The sequence below is a fragment of the Strongylocentrotus purpuratus genome, unplaced genomic scaffold (genome assembly GCF_000002235.5).
Source record: "Strongylocentrotus purpuratus isolate Spur 01 unplaced genomic scaffold, Spur_5.0 spur5_scaffold_4, whole genome shotgun sequence".
In the NCBI taxonomy this organism is placed as follows: domain Eukaryota; kingdom Metazoa; phylum Echinodermata; class Echinoidea; order Camarodonta; family Strongylocentrotidae; genus Strongylocentrotus; species Strongylocentrotus purpuratus.
Genome location: NW_022145610.1, coordinates 31,581,031 through 31,600,644, shown reverse-complemented (window position 1 = coordinate 31,600,644; position 19,614 = coordinate 31,581,031). Strand labels below are relative to the sequence as shown.

Genomic DNA, 19,614 nt, shown 5'->3' with positions numbered 1-19,614 from the left:
TGTAGAATCCAGTTTTGAGAAAAAGTCATGTCCCATAGAGAATACACGCAAAATGTGAAAAATTGACATGCCTCCTTTAATCGCAAAAGTACGCCTTGATGCCTTAGTCAAAATGAAAAATTGTGACAACTATACTTGTAGCAAATTGTCTCAGCTAGAACATATCAAAATTTAAAAGAAAATTGATCAATATTTACAGAGATACAATTAATTTTCCAAAAATATGCTGACGTCATAATATGCAAATTGAAATTTTGAGTTTGGAGGCCATTATGATGACATCATGAGTTAATTGAGGGTCAAATGAGACATGAAATCATATCTCCAACTCATAATCTATCTAAATATGAAAACATATTGGGAGTTCCCATCCATTCTGAACAGTTACAATGAATTTTGTATAGGCATGTTTTTGCCAATGTATGGTGGATAAAGATAACGCAGATCTGCGCGTGCTGTCAACTTTGACGGACGCTCATTGCGTTATTAAAAGGTGAACAAGTTATCAAAATGCTTGGAAAAATGTACCAAATATAATGACAGAAAAAATTCGGCGATTCTATATTGCAAAATGCCAGTACGCGCGAAAATGCGCGCGCATGCGCGTGTGCGTAATTTTTTTATCAAATGCTCCATATGGCCTGAAACGGATGTAAAAAAAAATTGGGATGATTTGGAGCATTTTAATTTTTTTCGCGCGCGTAAACGCGCGGACATAAGCGTACGCGCATTTTTGCGCGCATTTATTGACTTGAAATTGACCGGACGGATATTGAGTTTAATCATGATAAATATGAATGAAAAATGGCTTTCCTTTATGAAGATATGATCATAAGTTGATTTTCACAAAATGGCGCCTGGATGACGTCACGATGACCTTGACTGTCTGAAAAGTCACACAGTTTCTAAGTTAGACTAAGATCTATCATCATTGAAAGTTTCATGATAATGGCTTTATTCAGTCTTGAGATATCCTGCGAACAAATTCGAGGAAGAATAATAAAAATAAATAATAATAATAATAATAAAGAAAAATCTTGACGAAATCAAAAGGTGATACGTTGACTTCGTTACGTATCACCTAATAAATAATAATAAAATCTTGACGAAATCAAAAGGTGATACGTCTACGTACGTATCACCTAATAAATAAATAAATAATAAAAATCTTGACGAAATCAAAAGGTGATACGTCTACGTACGTATCACCTAATAAAAACCTTGACAAAAATACAGGGACAAAAAAAACCTATGCTAATAGAGAGAGGTGAATTCATTTTTTATAAGTTCATACTAATTTTTTATTAAAGGTTAGTGATAATAGTCAAATTTGACTGTTTGCTATATAATGCTGAACTCAACAAAAACAACATCAACATCGAGGCATCGTGGGTGGTCGGGGTATACGAAAGCGGAAGATGACGCGACCTTTCCTAAATTTGCCGTAGGGTTCGGGTAAATTGGACCAGATGATTTGTAGATGACCCGTGATTCGAAGTAAGCCATATAAATAATTATGTGTTGCTTCGAATCAATACCATAATGTGCTGAGCCGAGTCGACTGTGGATCAAAAGTTTTTTCTTCCTGCCATATCCATTCGTTATCTTTTATCTTTCCTTAGGAAGCTATCAAGGTAAGTGACTTTTTATTCCGAATGTATTTTTCATGAAATTTGTAGACATAATATTTATTATAGTCATAATCGTAATATAACTTAATCTAAACCAGATCGTTGTGCAATATCCTTTCTTACCAAATTAAACCTGGGAATGCCATTTTTTGTAAACCTTTCAGTTAGTACCCCCTTCTTTGTGCACTCTTCTTATCCATTTGCAATCTTCCCTTTAACCTTTCCACCCCTGTTTATTTCTCTCTCTTTGCCCATTACCCTCATATTAAACTGACGCAAGCAATTACATTCTCAGGCTGTAAGCGTTTTTATCCCTTTCACGACAAGATTTATTTTCCGGGCTAATTTGATAAATATTTTCATCAAATTGGCAACAATGATATATTTTTCCTTTATTGCTACATTATTTGAAAAAAATGTCTCTGAAAACATTACATGTGTGCCCATATGACTCCGAATAGTCTCATTGAACAACGCCCCCTATCGTCACAGTCCAGCAGCCTAACATGTTAGCCTACTGACTTTTACCCCAAAAAATCGTTAAAAATTCATTTTTTGTTTAAACGAAAAGCACATTTAACCCGACGTACGTTGACACTAGCTCTTTCATTGGAACCCTCATGTCCCATTGACTTTTGAAAGTTTACCCACCGTAATTTGGTCAAAATAGGTCGCTAGCTCGCCATTGCCTATATAACACTTGTAAAACAAGTCGAACTTTGGACGCAATTTGCAAAGCTATTGTAAGGTTATAGGTAAAGCACACGAAGGATAACAAGCACAAGCATTATAAATGCATTCATGAATTGGCACCAATTTATCTGCAAGAACTAATCCAGGAAAACAAACCCTCGCGCAATTTACGGTCATCTTTACAATTAAACCTCATGTCTACTTCTGTGTCAACTCTATCTTATGGTAATCGCTCTTTTTGCAAAGCTTCTGCTGAACTTTGGAATAGACTACCTTTCAATGTCAAAAACTGTCAAACTGTTAAACTAAGTCTTAAGACACATTTATTAAAAATTGTTTTCGCTTATTAATTAACTCTGTTCACTTTGATGTATATGTATTGTAACTTGTATGTTTATTTGCACTATTTTGTTTTGTTTAATATGTAATTGTTTATCAGTATATTTTGTTTGTTATAGCGCTATAGAGACTTTATAAGTAAAGTTTTTATTATATTATTTATGAATTATCATAGATCAGTTCTGATCGGTTCATTATGTCTGTTTCAGCTAACCCCCTACCGTATTTTTTTCCATTTAGTATAGGCACGCTTTTTGCCGAGGTAAGCAAAAACATGAATATTCATGATCGCCATGGACTATTCGATTATTTACAGAGGAGTGAAATTGTGCACCACATCAACTCCCCTACTTTAAGTCAAGTATTTCATTGTATTATGTAGTTTGGTAGGTTTATTTTAATAACTGTTTAATTATAAGATATCAATGATAGTTTAAAGATATGGAAAATGTTCTTGTATTTTATATTTAGCAAAGCAATCTCACATACAAATTCACTACCTAGTGTCGTCTAATCCGCGGATTGCCGTCTGCTATATACGTCCAGCGAGCGGAAATGAGACAACCGGATTAATATGCACTATGTTGTCGACGTGGTTTAATAAAAAATGTCCCAATGTTGATCGAAAAACAATGATGTTAATCTTTAAACGTGTTGCCAATTTGAGGATTTTAAATCATTATTTCCTTTTTAAAGTTCCTGGCATCAACGCAATAACGGCCATGAAACAAAAATGGACGCAATGTTGCTAAAAATGCCCTTTCTACCCATATACTTTGCATTATAGGGCTCTGGATCAAAAGTTGGTAAGCCAAATCACAAAACGTGGAATGAGTGGTGCTGAAGGGTTATAATCATAGCGCCTGGTTATTACAATGGGTATATTATCAACATTTTGAAGTAACCAATCTTTTCTTTTATTGTCCCTTTTAAACCTGTAGCCCGATAAAAATGGCAAATATTCATCTTGATGAAAAGCCCTATATCATGGCTCCTCATGAATACAAGGGCATCCAGTACCCAGGAGTAGTGCTTCCATCCAGCATCGACGCGATGGAGACCTTCGAAGTCCGTCCCGACGACGTCTTCGTTGTGACGTTTCCGAAGTCAGGTAAGGATTTGGTGAAATCATCTCATTACAAGGGCGAATACTTGTTCTCGGTAGTAAGGGCGGTGGGGAGGGGGGGGGGGTATATGTGTAAAATACCGTTCGCTTTTTCGAGTGATATTAAATTAGACTTAATCTAAAATCCTTGGCATGCCGTTGATTCTATTCATTTGATAACACTTGAACCTTTACGAATATTCTAACTGAAAATAATTAGTGTTCCAACTCCAAATATCAATAAAGGTACTCATTGGTTGATGGAGATCACCGGACTCGTTCTCACCGATGGATATCCGGAGAATATCAACCGGAGTACCTGGGGTTGCATCGAGATGATCAACATCCATGCTATCCAGTTGCCCAAGACAAGAGCCGAAGAGTTGGCCAACCCAGTGAAAATGACGCCAATGTTAGACGAGATTGTGAAAGCGCCCTCTCCAAGGCTGATGCGGAGCCACTTGCAGCTGAAGAATTTGCCGCCGAATTTGCACAAACTAGCCAAGGTATTTTTATTCTTTCGTATCAATGTTGTGTTCAGGCGCGCCGGAAGCAGTTTGGGATAGGGGGGGGGGAAACATTCCAGGGGGGCTCACCTTCCAGGGGCAGTAACGTAATGAGAAAAACGTTCGGAAGGTGGGGGGGGGGCATACGAAAAATCTGCATCACCACCAGTCTTACACGTTACATGCAGGTCCTGCGGAACGTTTTTCAAAGTGGAGTACAAACGATCAGGAAAGGCGTAAATTGGCGTGGGGTCCAGGGCGTGAGCCTCAGCAGGGTGTCAAGGGGCTGAGCCCCCGGAAACTCAGGGGTTTTAGGTATTTAATTACGGTTAGATGACCAACCAGGTGCCCTCTTTAAGCCATTGACGTGTTCCAGGGGGGGAGAGCCCCCAGAAGCTCAGAGGTTTTAATATTTAACTACGGTCAGATGAGCATGCAGGGGCCGCCTTAAGACCCTTGGTGGGGTCCAGGGGGCAGAGCCCCCGTAAGCTCAGGGGTTTCAGGTATTTAATTACAGTCAGATGAGCATCCAGGGGCCGCCTTAGGGCCTTTAGTGGGGTCCAGGGGGCAGAGCCACCGGAAGCTCAGGTTTTTTTAGGTATTTAATTACGGTCAGATGAGCATCCAGGGGCCCGCCTTAGGGCCCTTGGTGGGGTCCAGGGGGCATAACCCCCGGAAGATCAGGGTTTTTAGGTATTTAAATACGGTCAGATGAGCAACCAGGGGGCAGAGCCACCGGAAGCTCAAGGTTTTTTAAATATTTAATTACTGTCAAATGAGCATTTTTTATACCTTTTTTGTGACATTGGCAGGTCACTTATTTTTTTCTCTCCGTCTTTCTTTCTTTTTCTCTTTAACATACTTTTTCAAAAAGTGAGGGGGGGGGGCTCGAGCCGAGTCACTTTGCAGACCATGATATAAAGGCTTATTAATAAGCGTATTTTTAGCCCGACTGCGCATTTGGGAATTTCTTATTTTTCAACAAACGCATAAAAAGGTATGACCTACAAAAAAATGGAGAAAAAATACCGAAAAATCATGTCATAACATCAACATTTGCAAATCACTGGTATCGAATAAGAAATACACCCACCCCCCCCCCCCCTCATTAGTATGCCAACGTCCAGGGGCTCATGTCTTCTCACCCCTATAACAAAAAAACAGAAACGCTTTCCCATTTTCGCATAATATGTCCACGATATGCGCGTATTGCTATTATAAAGACCTCCATTGATAAATACCGTGTATAGGTGGCATGCGCAATGTTTATGAAATTTAATTCCTGTGAACTTTCCTTTTCTTTGAATAGAATTGTATATGTGATTTAATTCCAGTTTTTATTATTGTTGTTCTTTTGGGTTAAAAATACAAAACATGTTTACTCCTTTACTGCTTTTTTTTGTTTTGGAGGGGGGGGGGCGTTTTTTTGTTTTTTGTTTGGGGGGGGGCAAAAATGCGTTTTGCCCCCCCCCCCCACTTTTTTGGTTGGGGGCAACTGCCCCCTGCCCCCTGCCCCCCCCCACTTCCGGCGCCTATGGTTGTGTTATATTCGAAAGCAAATGTGCCAACAAAATAAATAGGTTTACTGATTTGACTCCCCCCCCCCCAAAAAAAAAAAATAAATAATAATAATAATAATAAATAAATTAATAAAGAAAAATTGTGTTTTTCTGGGAGAAAGTATTTCTAAAATGCCTTTCCAATTTTTGTTCCTATTTACGCAAGTTATTCTTATATATATATATATTAACCTGTATTTACGTTAGTTCCCCAAAACATACATTCATCCAAGCGGATGTTAAAATGTGTTTTTTTTCCGTTCGTACTCTACGCAGATTATATATGTGGCTCGCAACCCCAAAGATGTGATCAACTCTTATTTCAATTTCCTGGGGGACACGCGAGCTTTTCATAACAAGCCGTTCGACAAAGTTTTAGAGGACTTCATGGAAGAAGGTGAGGTGATGAATGTTATAGTAACGATGATGGTGTTTAATAATATGCCTATGATAATCCATAATTAAAAATTCCTTTTCGTTTCGAGTAATTGAAGCGAGCAATTGAAGCAAAAAACTTAAACGAATCATTATTATCAGTACTTTTTCTGTATAATTTTCTCTTTTTTCCGAATTATTATATTTTAATTTTGCTCTTTAATCCGTGGACAGACAACTTCCGGTGGGGTTCTTGGTTTGATCACGTGATGGCTGCATGGAAGATTCGAGACGAGAAGAACGTTCTATTTCTCTTCTTTGAGGATGTGAAAAGGGTATGAAGGCTTAACATACACTTAACATTAATTAGATAAATTTTTGATGATGATAAAATAATGTGCTCGTTATCTCTTAACGCCATTACAATGACAAAATAGTACTTAACTAAGCAATATAACTCTGTAATATATTTTTCAGTTAATTACATATACCCCCATGCATTTCTTGTTAATAAAACTGACATTGTGTAACGTGAAATATGAATTATAAAAATAAACCGAACTGATCTGAACTGAACTGAGAAATGTAACACTGATTACAATCGGTTCTAGGACTCTAATCCCCTGGACAATCACCCCTCGGCCAATACCAGCGGGACAATTACCCCCCAAAGAAAATTACCCCCCCCCCCGCGGAAAACCACTCTCGAGAATAATTACCCCCGGAAAAAAAAAACCTAGGATAATTTCCCCTCCGAGGACAATTACCTCCGTTGACACCCCCGCCCACCCCCCCCCGAGGACAATAACCCCCCGAAAAAATTCTGCTTTTATTAAAACCAACTTATTATCAGGGTAGACTTCCACTTTAATGAACAGGGGGGGGGGGGGTGTTTGGTGTTTAAAGTCCACACGGCCCGATTCTTTGTGTATTACCAGCCGGACTTTGTAGCGTGAAAAGCACCCCATTACCGGAAATTTTGGAAACATGAATGCGGTCCCTCCGTTCCCGGAACGGGGGGGGGGGGGGCGGAGGGCCCGGGCCCCTTTTTGTAAAAACACGTGATTTTTATCTTTTTTGGGAGGTTGGGGGGTTGGGCCCCCCTGGCGTTCAAGGGGGGTGCAAATTTTTAAATTTTCGAGGACCAAAAAAAAAATGTGCTCACTACCCTCCCCCCCCCCCCCCCCCCCCCCCCCCCCACTTAGCGACTTTACGGCTGGCGCGATTTTCAAATTTTCGGGAGCAAAAAAAAAAAAAAAAAGTTAGGCCCCCTCCCCTAAGAAATCCTGGATCCGCACCTGGCCTCCCCTCCCCCTCCCGCATTTCTTTAGTCCTTCTCTCCCTCCTCCTCTTCCCACTCCTCCTCCTCCTGCTCTTCCTTTTCTACTTCTTCTCCTTCTTTCAAGATTCTTCACCCTTGTTTTTCACAAATTCAGGATCCAAAGAAATGTATCCAGCAAGTCGCCGAATTTCTAGGGGGTCCTCTCTCTGAGGAGGCCCAACAGCGAATATTGGAAAAGAGCTCATTTGAAGGAATGGGGCTGACCTACAAAAAGCTTGCAGACGATGCTGCAAAAAGCGGGAAGGCGGACCCAACGCGTATCGACGGAAAACGGGGCTACATAAAGAAAGGTACATGGAAAATTTGTGCAACTTCATATGAAACTTTATAGGTACATAATTTTTCTTTGAGTCGTTTTAAGATATCGAGTACAATTTTCTCGGAAAACGTCATCAATTCATAATCGTCAATTCAAATCATAATGAGGACAATGTACAGTGGCGGATCCAGGGGGGGCCGAAACGGCCGCGGCCCCCCCTATTGGCAGCGCAAAAAAAAGAAAAAAAGAGGAAGAAAAGAAGAGAAAAAAAAGAAAGGAGAAGAGAAGAAAAAAAGGAGAAGAGAAAAAAAAGGAGAAGAGAAAAGAAAAGAGAAGAGAAAGAAGAGAAAAGAAAAGAGAAGAGGAAAGAAAGAAGAGAAAAGAAACAGAGAGAGAGAGAAAAAAAAAGAGAAATGATAACGAAGAAAGCTCCCCCCCCCCCCCCCCCCCCCCCCACCCCCCCCCCCCCCGAATTTGTGTTTCCAAAATCTCCGAAAAAGGGTTACTTTTCACGCAACAAAGTCCGGCCCGTACTGATTTTACACACCGGAGATAGAGGGGTGCTTTCAAAGAGAGGGAACATAATTGCGCGTACCCTAGATAACACTGAGTGAGTGGGGGGGGGGGGGAGGAAATGGCGCTTAGTGACAGTAACAACGAATAAGGGAAAAACTGTAATCGGGAGATTAGGGGTCATTCCAGTAGGCTTGGCAAACGTCATTGAATAGAGGGGGCCGGGCCGGCCGCATATAATCTCGAGCCTCGGATTCAAAGTTAAACGTTAAAAACGGCCCCTGCGCTACAAAGGTCACCACTCTTTAGTGAGAAATTTGAAAAGGGCACACTATTTTGGATGTCTTTTAAATAGAAGCTATATACTCAACAGTCACATTTTTAATTAGCGGTAGGGCCGCTTCACAACTCTTATTTTGCCCTTCATTTGGATTCAGCTTATACCAACTCGCTTGTGCTTGTATTTGAACTCATGTTGGTAAAACCATGGATTTATCCATGGTTGGTGTAATAAATCTTTCATTTCTACTGGTCTAATTGTGTGCTATCACAATCATGATTGTTTCATTTTCCCTGTAAAGCAGGCGCGTAGCCAGGGGGGGTATAGGGGCAGTGAGAGAACATAAGACGAAAAAGGAGCAGACAAGGAAATATTTCTTGAAATTCTGACAAGTCGAGAACGGTACAACGAATCGTCTTCTTTCTCTAATAATTTAATGAAATGTCAAAGCTTCCGCGCTACGCGCGAGCGGGGAAAAACTAAATCCAAACAACGATATAGAGTCGAGAATGGAACAACGAATTATCTTCTTTCTTTAATAATGTAATGAAATGTCAAAGCTTCCGCGTTTCGCGCGGGAGGGGGAAAACTGTATTGAAACAAGGATTTAGAGTCGAGAATGGAACAACGAATTATCCTTTTCTCTAATAATTTAATGAAACGTCAAAGCTTCCGCGCTTCGCGCGGGAGAGGGGAAACTGAATTCAAACAAGGATTTAGAGTCGAGAATGGAACAACGAATCTTCTAATTCTTTCTCTAATAATTTCATTAAACTATGAAAGGTCAAAGTTTCCGCGCTTCGCGAGGAGGGGGAGGGGAACTGAATTCAGACAAAGAATAAGAGTCGAAAATGGCACAACAAATCTTCTTCTTTCTCTAATAATTAATGAAAGGTCATAGCTTCCGCGCTTCGCGCGAGAGGGGGGGGGGGGGTGACGAACTAAATTCAAACAAGGATTTAAGTCGAGAATGGAACAACGAATCTTCTAATTCTTTCTCTAATAATTTCATTAAACTATGAAAGGTCAAAGTTTCGGCGCTTCGCGCGGGAGGGGGAGGGGAACTGAATTCAGACAAGAAATAAGAGTCGAGAATGGTACAACAAATCTTCTTTCCCTAATAATTAATGAAAGGTCAAAACTTCCGCGCTTTGCGCGAGAGGGGGGGGGGTGACGAACTAAATTCAAACAAGGATTTAGAGTCGAGAATGAAACAACGAATCTTCTAATTCTTTCTCTAATAATTTCATTAAACTATGAAAGGTCAAAGTTTCCGCGCTTCGCGCGGAGGGGGAGGGGAACTGAATTCAGACAAGAAATAAGAGTCGAGAATGGTACAACAAATCTTATTCTTTTTCTAATAATTAATGAAAGGTCATAGCTTCCGCGCTTCGCGCGAGAGGGGGGGGGGGCGAACTAAATTCAAACAAGGAGTTAGAGTCGAGAATGGAACAACGAATCTTCTAATTCTTTCTCTAATAATTTCATTAAACTATGAAAGGTCAAAGTTTCCGCGCTTTAGAGTCGAGAATGGTTCAACGAATCCTCTCCTCTAATAATTTCATGAAACATCAGAGCTTCTGCGCTTCGCGCTTAATAGGGGGGAGGGGGGACAGCGAGCTGCCCGAATATGAATTTTTGATATCTTTTCTCGTTTATTTTCGTGATAAATAACACTTTCATAATATACATGTAAATATATAATGCTCAAATTTTTGCTCGATCGCTTCGCTCACTAGCCGAATTGTGAAACCAGAAAATTACTTTTTCAGGCAAGAGGCTATAGCCCCCCCCCCCCCCCGATTGAAATGACAAAAATTGTACCGGTATGGTGCTTCTAATATGACCTTGTAAGTATTAATATGTTGAGTTTTAAAAAAAGGTCTGCGCAATTTTCAAATTTCTGGCCCCCCCCCCCCCCTATTGGAAAATCCTGGATCCGCGCCTGATGTACATGTAATTCCATCACTTCAAGACATCAATCTATCGAATAAACTTTTAGCAGTGTCATATACTCAACTTGGTAACATTATATGTATTTTAAAACTGCTCTCTAATCTATATACCTATGACATTATAACGTCTCTGTAATTAGTCCATCGTGTATTATCTTCTTCTTGCCATGTCGGGTAAACATCAGCAAATCTATTTCTATAAGATTGAAATAAAGCAACCCATTCAAATTAATGCTACATCCGAGAAAAACTAGGAACCAAATTCATTTTTGGATGTTATTCCCGTCTGTAATATACCTCTCTCACACCCCCAAACACACTCTACACCGACTCCAAGCCGATCAATCGTTGGCAATTCGTGATATTATAGATTTCTTTCGGCATGTTGTCGGTCTGGTGTCGGTCTTGTTCGTGTGACTGGGGTAGGCAAATTATAATTTATTTATTTATTTATTATTTTTTTTTTTACATAACCACACTCTTGGTATTATTTCTATACTAGGGACGAGTGGCCAGTGGAAGAATCGTTTTACGGTGGCTCAGAACGAGACTTTTGACGAATGGTATCAACGAAAGAGAGCGGGAACAGATCTTGATTTCAGCTTTGAATGATAGGGAAAGTTTTAGCCCTTCAACTTCATAATCAGGTCCTTTCTTAGGGTGAAAACAAAGTCTCAATGTATTCATCAATGCAAAATATATGCAATCGGAAACCCTTTCACCCCATGCGGTTGAACAAATTTGCCCAAAGAGCCCTTTTTATGTTTTAGGGCCCACCATCGTTTTATGCACTGAAGAACAATTTTTTTGGCTGAACATTGTCGGTGCCACCGTTTAAAGCATCAACACCATTTTGTAATAATTTGTTTTAATCTAACAGTGATCAAAGGGCGACGAAAACAGTTGGTGATCAAACAAATGTTGGCTTAGGGTCAAATTTATCGAGTATCGTTACATGCCGAATAAAAGCGCCATTTTGGGTAAAGAACTTCCTTAGGACCTATTGAACGATATAAGGTTAGGAGCCCCCGGAAAACATTTCAATTTAATGGTGTTGGGGCAGGGCCGTCGTCTCGAAACTCCAAAATAAGGTAAAGTAACATTGATTTGTTGTTGGGCTGGGGCGTTGTTCCGGAGCCCCCATATCATATACAACGTATATTCATATTGATTGTTGTAGGACCTGTCGAGAGTTGCATAGATGATGCAAGAGCAACATAACAGAAGTAGATCAATCAGACACTCCCTCTTCTTGAAAAGGAGGAACTAAACAGCAAAGATGCTATCACATGGGCAGCATACCATGCATCTTATCAACCGGCGACGGAATACCCACCAGCTAAATCTGCACTACTACCTCCGTTATATGACAAGTCTGCTATGCCAGCGATGATCAAGCATGGGATGGACGTAAATGCAGAATCAAGTCAATGCCCTTTCTGTAAGCATCAGGCAAATGGGTAATCCATTTCTGGATGAGTTTGATGATCTGATAATGATTGACAGTCGCAAATGCACAGACAGAGCCGTTGTTACTGGAGGAGATAGTTCAGGAGAAAGTCAAGAAGATCAAAGTGATTTAGATCAATGTAGCACTATTTGGGCGACTCTACATAACTATGCAGAGTCGTGAGAGTGACTTAGATGAATTCTTCACACACGAGATACAGTCCTTCCCTCCTTCTCTCTCAGACTTTGGTAAATCTACATCTGCCAGGTACAAAGTCTAACCTGCTGCATTGTCTTGAGTAGCCTGACCAACCAGAGCCACCATCAGCATATTGCTGTAAAGTCTTCGATGGAGCTGTCATCGTCCACTGTCTGCCTGATATCGGCTTCAGTACATTTAATGGATACGCCAACGAAGTCTTCATTCCCTATCTCGAGAAGCAACTGTAGACTACAAAGAGAATAGATCTTGTGTGGGACACTTACATTCCAGACAGTTTGAAAGAGTCTATACTCGTGAAAAGAGAGAACTGGCATCTGTTGGAAAGTGTCTGGCCAGACCAAGCTTCCAGGCAATTGGATGGATTTTCTCTGTGACCCAATCATTCAGAAAGAACTGTTTGCCTTTCTTACATCCAAAGTGAAAGAGTTCCACTGGCCAATGGCAAAGAGGTGTTTGTCTAATCATGAGAAACTGTGTCATCTGTCATATCTAGCATCGACATGGAAAACTGCAATCACGAAGAAGCCGAAACGAGGATTGAGGTTCATATTTTGCATGCACTAGAGCAGGGAGCAAAAACTGTCCTGATGCGAACAGTAGTCATCCGTGTCGGCAAATTCTATGATCTCCTCAAAACTCAACCATTAACTGACAACTGCATTCGGTATGGGTAAGAAATACAGATACTTCCACATCAATGCTATTTGTGGGAGTTTGGGAGAGTCAAAGTCACAAGCCCTTCTTGTGTTACTACACTCATGTTCTGGTTGCGACACAACATCGGCATACTTTCATGGCAAGGGAGAGAAGTCAGTCTGGCAGGCTTGGAAAGTGTATGATGATGCCACAGAGACATTTGCTTGTCTATTATCTAGCCAAGCATCCAATCCACAATATGACCGTTTACTCTGAGCCTTCCTAGTTTCTTGAAAGGCTGACCGTTGTGTTGCACAACAAATAGACTCCATCAAACTCTACCAATGCGGAGACAAGAAGAAGCATCTTCTGCCAAAAAAAATTCGATCGATGGAGAAACTGCCACCCCCGCTGAACGCACTACTATGGCATGTAAAGCGGGCCGTCTATCAAGCAGGAATCTGGACTTTAAGCACAAAAGCTAATCAAAATGTTCCCTCTCCACAGGACTATGGACGGACCAAAGGATAGGGTCTTGGTTACCAGTGTGGATGACAATATCGGATGTCTCTAAAGAATGTCAGGAACTGGTCAAGTGTTCATGCAAAGGAAACTGTTTTACCTGAAAATATGGCAGAGCAAATCTGCTCCTACTCTACTATCATTCTGAATGTCCTAAGGGATCACTATAGCAAAAAATGGTGATTGTATAACAACAATCCATACGAATTTACCTTACATGTATATATCATTCGGGGGCTCCGGGACAACGCCCCCACCTTCATACACTTATAACAACAATTTGCCGGGGCTCCTACCTTTATATCGTTCGATAGGTCCTAAGAGAGCCCTGTACCAAAACAGGCGGTCGTATAACAACAAACCAATGTGATCTTACATTATAATTATATAACATGGGGCTCCGGCACAACGCCACACCCCTAATCACACATATGTGAATATTATGCCGGGGGCTCCTAGCCTACCATCATTCAGCATGTCCTAAGGAAGCCCTGTACACAACATGGCGTTTGTACAACAAAAAAAATCAATGATATAATAGTACCTTATACATTTGGGGGGCTACGAGGCGACAACCCCGCCCCCACACACTTAGAGGAAATCATTGCCGGGGGATCCTACCCTAATATCGTTCAATAGGTCCTAAGAAAGCCCTGTACCGAAAATGGCATTTTTATAATAACAAATAAATGTTACATTAGCTTCTAAATTATTTGGGGGCACCGAAACGACGCCCCCACCCTTATATTAATTTTTTGCAGGGGGCTCCTAGCGTAATATCGTTCAAAATGTCCAAAGGAAGCCCTGTACCAAGAATGGCGCTATTAGCCGGCATGTAACGGTAATTTCACTAAGCCACGTGACTATCTTTTGTTCATGATAGTTTCTTGATTTAGATCTAGCGAAAACTGATCTCCTTTGGGATAAATTTTGAATACTCCCCATACCATATTTAAAGGAGTTTTTCATGTAGTACGTCATAGTATTTACAGAAATATGAATGATACAACGTTGCTATTATTATCCTTGTTTGGTTGACGAGTGTTTACGCCCCAGAACGATGAATACATCCTGAAAGCCTGGAACGAAAATACCATGTTTGTTTGCTTATTATTATTATTATTATTTATTTGACCAATCGGAAAAACATACAGTGAGTATAACAATCAGATAATACATGGACATTTCATAATACATTCAAACAGCTTTAGGAAAGTGGAGAAGAGAAAGAGAGAAGGATACAATCTGCTGGTCAGGGGTGACAAAAGCAATTTAAATTGCTATTACTCGAAAGCATGTCACCCCCACAGTCTGCATCCTGGAAAATTAAGAGTAAAGAAAGAACAGAATAAAAATTTACAATATGAGAAAATATATAAATATATATATATATCAGGGCCCCGTCTTACAAAGAGTTACGATCGATCCAAATCAATCGTAAGTCCTCCAATCAATCGCAAGTTTGCAGTCTCCTATCTCTTATGTACATAGTTACGATTGATATCAATCGCAAATAAGTTACGATTGATATCAACTCTTTGTAAGACGGGGCCCAGGACATCAATAGTTGGAGCAATTACTATTATATCCTTGATTACTTTCATTACATTATTATGTCATTACAATGGCTTTACGTTCATCACATAGATATAAAAACTTTCAAATCAATAATCTGGTGCTTACATTAGAAACATTTGATATGATTATTATTGGGAAGGAAAGTTACGTAATGGTATAAAATGATTAACAATAATTTCTAACTTTCAAAATGAAATGAATACAATTGTAATCTGAAGCCTGTATGTACTGAACGGAACGAAGAAATGAGCTTGCAATATTGATATTATTTCTATTATTTTCTAAGTGACAAAATAAACAAATTAGTCAGTTATGATCTAGGTAAGATGTATAATTAATCTTAGGGTTTCTACTACTACGTACGGAACTTAAGTACGACAACCACTTCTGATGTTGTTGCTGCTACTACTATTTTTTAAATACTACAATCACTTTCATTGAAATACTGATAACCATCTCTAGATTCGTACATGACTGCTACTCGTTTGGGATCAAGTCATTCGTCCTTAGATTAATAGTCAGGGTTTTGGTCAATTCATCCCAGAAATATTCTTGTCCTCTCATGTCCTCAGTCCAGTGGATATAGGGTCTGCCATCGTTGAGGTACAACCTCGCCAAGAACGGCATTTCATCATCAGGGATATCTTCAAGGAAAACCACGACTACGAATTCAGTCAGAGTGTCACTCACGTGATCCATGGCCGTACGGAACTTTAGTATGAACCAGCGGTCTTGCACAGCAGCTCTGCTAAGCACTATGATGGTCTTGTAACTATGGCTCACCACGTAATCGACGGAATCTAAGTAATGCATACCCAATACAAGGTCGTCGTCACCGCAGACGTTCCTCTGAAACTGTGGTAGTCGTTCTTCGAGAGCCGGTCGGAGCTGTTCGCGAATCCACTCTTCGTCATCGTCGTAGAAAATGATGTTCACGTCAAACTCGTATTCATTGTGGTCTCGAGCGTCTCGCATCTCTTTATAGCCCACTGCGGCCAGTTTCAGGAGAAATAGTTTGTACCTCAACTGCCATCGGTAGTGATACAACAGCACGCTGATTACAACCAAGCCAATGGAGGCGAGGGGAATCAGAAACAATAGACCATTTATTATACAGAGTTCATTTGGATCAACATCAAGCAGGGGTTTCTCACGAAAACGCTCCAGAGATTCTGACGAACAAATGGTTTTGTCCTTGTCTATCAGGGTACGTATAGGTTTATTTATCCAATCAATTAGCCACTTTAGATCACAGTTACAATCAATTGGGTTCATTGATATATCAAGTAAAGAAATGGAGGAAAAGATCGGCTTGAAAGTCCTTCGATTAAGGTGGGTTAATTTGTTGTCGGCCAATGAAAGATTTGTGACTTTCCACTTATTTGAGAACATTAGCTCCCCCAAGTATTCGATCTGGTTTCCTTTAAAGTTGATACTGTTTATTTGACCTAACCCTGACAATGCATCATCATGAATATGTTGGATGTTGTTTCCCTCCAAACTCAACTTCTGCAGCGATTCCAAACCCGAGAAGACAAGAGGATGTAGATTTGTAATAGCGCAGTATTCTAGATTTAGCTCTTGTAAAACAGAGAGTTGCCGGAATATCGCTGGCGGGAAAAAACTCAGGAAAGGGTTACTACTCAAATCCAAATGATTAAGATACAATAGTCCATCGAAAAGAGACGCATTTCTATCCTCATTCCATATGATATGTATTCTAAGCCGAGAGTTTTTCATGTCTAAATTAACAAGGGATTGTAAATGTTGAAACGAGCCAGGTCCGATACTAACCCCGATTTTGTGTCGATCAAGAATGTTTAGGAAAAGTGATCTTAATATTGGGGTGTTCAATTCCAGACTTTCGTGCAATTGACTTCCGGACAAATCAATGATTTGAATATTGTCAAGTCCCGAAAAGGCCGTCAGCTCAAAGACAGAAAGTTGTCTGTTAAAGCTTATGTTTAAGAAAGTCAAATTTCCTAAACCCCGAAATACAGATGCAGATATTTCTGTAATCAGATTACCGGATAAGTCCAATTCCAATAAGTCCACCGTCCAAATCTGATTTTGGGGATTTATTTGTGTTACTTGGTTGTCGTTGATTATCAGTACCTTTAATGCCTTCATGCCCTCGAAAAAGTCTGGTTGAATTTTGAATATGGGGAGATAGTTATAACTGATAGTTAATTTTTTGAGTTGTGTTAAACTTGAGAAGACTAAAGGATGGAGGCTCAGGTAGTTGCTGTGGAAGTCCAGAAGAGAGAGAGAAAAATCGCGCAGTGGATCAAAGAAACCTTCAGGAAACGCACCAACAGAGCCTTGCTGGATTGTAACCCCTTCGATGTCTGATTTTGAGATTCCGAGGATGATGTTCGCTAACACCTCGTCACTCAAACGGCAGGCACCCAAATTTAAAAAGCGAACATGTAGTGATGCGATCACATCAGGGTCTACTGATTGGATAGGGTTATCTCTAAGATCCAGAATATCAGTGTGGCACACAAAGGTGAAATATTCAGCCGTAAGGTGTTTTAGTTGATTAGAAGTCATGATAACAATGTTGGCATGCATGCCACAAGAACTTACATTGATGGAGGAGAGCCGGTTGCGGAACAGAATAACAGTATCTAGATGTGGACTCCATTTTAGAGTGTCGTTGGGGAGCGACGTCAAGTTTGTTTCCGTTAAATCGAGAAAGGAAAGCTGTGAAGACATCATAAAGACGCTTGTTGCCGGAAGCACAATACGCTGGTTATAGAATAGAGATAGATTCATTAAGCCCTTGAGGGGGTAAAAAGCGGCGGATTCTATCACTCTTATATCGTTAAAAGAAATGTCCAAGGAGTTGATCAGAGGGTATACTTTAAACGAGGAGTTCAAGAGTTTGGTGATAATGTTATAAGACAAGTCAAGCACCTTGGTATCCCCAGAAAGATTCTGGGGAACCGTCTTCAGGCCTTTATTGCTGCAATAAGCTTTTTTCAGGTCAAGGTTCTGATCGCATCCATGGTAAGATTTGTCCATGTCCATTGTTAAGGATGTCTTAGCCGAGTCTGGCTCGCGTCGATGTAAAGACTGGAAGGACATGCTGATGAGAAAACAAGCGACAAGCAATGGGTACAAGATTGAGCCGTTTGCCATGACGTCAAGATATCACCTCTGAAATAAGAAGGGTACACCGGTACCTTTGTCGGATGATAATGTCGTGGGAAAACTTTCAATGAAGGAAAGTGTAGACGTGGTGTATTTTTAGTTCATCATTTTATTTTGTCATCAGACGAAACCAAAACAAAGACCTGCAAGAAACAGGAGAATATCAATCAATTAATACTCTAGTTATTTATAATATCGATGAATGTAAATAAACATCTTTCGTTGAATTACAATCAATATTGTCATAACATAAAATATAAGTTTCATCAGCTAGTAACGCTGACACATTACCCATTAAACATCGGAAGTCTGTATCTACATCCACAGACCACAATAGAATAATTCAGTCAGAACTTCGGGAACATCATCATTATCACAAAATTACAGGCAAATCCCCTTTCATTCTCAGTAGCCACCATCATTATCCTCTGATAACAATGCCTCCGTCTTAAAACACATCAAAGACAATTTAGAATTTGGAGCTATTCAATCAGAATTACCTACTATGGTAGAATTCCTATCAAATAATATATTAATTGAAACAGTAGAATTAAAATGATTAAACCAAATTCAATTCTTATATGAGTCATTTCCAATTTAGATTCTTATAGAAAATATGATGTTCCATGATAGAATAGTCAACAAATGTTACCAGTGTAAAGACACATGATTAAAAGCATATTTAATGGGATTGCTTCCAGAGAAAAATAACTAATATACAATGTTACTTTTACTGAACTACAAGATTACTGTGATATTATAGTCATCTTGAGAAGAAACCTGCTTTATGATTTATGCTATACAATTCTCAAAATTATTGTAAACATCAAGACCAATTTTAAGTATCAGTGAGTGTGAATGATTCATACCTAATTCAAAATGCTTACACAAGATCGACATCATCCTGGCATGAAGCCGATTTACTAGGAACTTAAATCACCCAAGAAGATAACCATCATTTCCCATGGCCGATTTTGGTTTTGTTTAGAGTCAGGGACGGATCCAGGGGGGCACAGGGGGCAAGTGCCCCCCGGCCAACAAAAATATGTGAAAATCAGCCCTAAATTCGCCAAAAATGCACTATAAAACAGGGACGTGCCCTACATATATATATATATATATATATATATATATATACAATGGCTGACCTAAAAAGATGGCCTTAACAAAATAATATTGTACTTGCTTTCTATATCAGCTGAATGTACAGTATGAAGCAAAATGACCTTTTAAAGTTCTCGGAATTCCCGCCCCATATAATTGTATCATATGATTTAAAAAATAAACCATTTTGGCCTTTGTAGTTAGGGGAAAAGTTACAACAAAATAAACTATAGGCATCTTCAAAAAATAAAAGAGTAAATGCATTAAAATGTGAGGAATGTATGTCCATTCTGTCACTCTGAAGTTATCACACTAATAAATGAAATAAGGAGCAGATAAGACACGTTGACTATAAAAAGTAAATAAAATTAAAAAAATTGTATAGTTAA

General features: G+C 39.7%; 3 protein-coding genes across 3 annotated transcripts; 2 read left to right on the top strand and 1 right to left on the bottom strand.

Annotated features, from left to right (window-relative positions):
* The first annotated feature begins 3,614 nt into the window (after positions 1–3,614).
* LOC115929113 (estrogen sulfotransferase Ste2-like) lies at positions 3,615–6,298 on the top strand. The gene is made up of 3 exons (XM_030997320.1): positions 3,615–3,774; positions 4,015–4,274; positions 6,110–6,298. Exons 1-3 carry the CDS (start codon positions 3,615–3,617, stop codon positions 6,296–6,298), a joined length of 609 nt encoding a protein of 202 aa, XP_030853180.1.
* A 113-nt stretch (positions 6,299–6,411) lies between these two features.
* Positions 6,412–12,456, top strand: LOC105443706. The gene is made up of 3 exons (XM_030997319.1): positions 6,412–6,543; positions 7,645–7,840; positions 12,323–12,456. Exons 1-3 carry the CDS (start codon positions 6,478–6,480, stop codon positions 12,454–12,456), a joined length of 396 nt encoding a protein of 131 aa, XP_030853179.1. The 5' UTR covers positions 6,412–6,477.
* Positions 12,457–15,342: 2,886 nt separating this feature from the next.
* LOC587981 (slit homolog 1 protein-like) lies at positions 15,343–18,055 on the bottom strand. Its single transcript, XM_030997318.1, has 2 exons — positions 17,247–18,055; positions 15,343–16,604 (listed from the first exon to the last, which is right to left on the bottom strand). The coding sequence occupies exons 1-2, from the start codon at positions 18,053–18,055 to the stop codon at positions 15,443–15,445; spliced, it is 1,971 nt and encodes a 656-aa protein (XP_030853178.1). The 3' UTR covers positions 15,343–15,442.
* Positions 18,056–19,614: the final 1,559 nt, after the last annotated feature.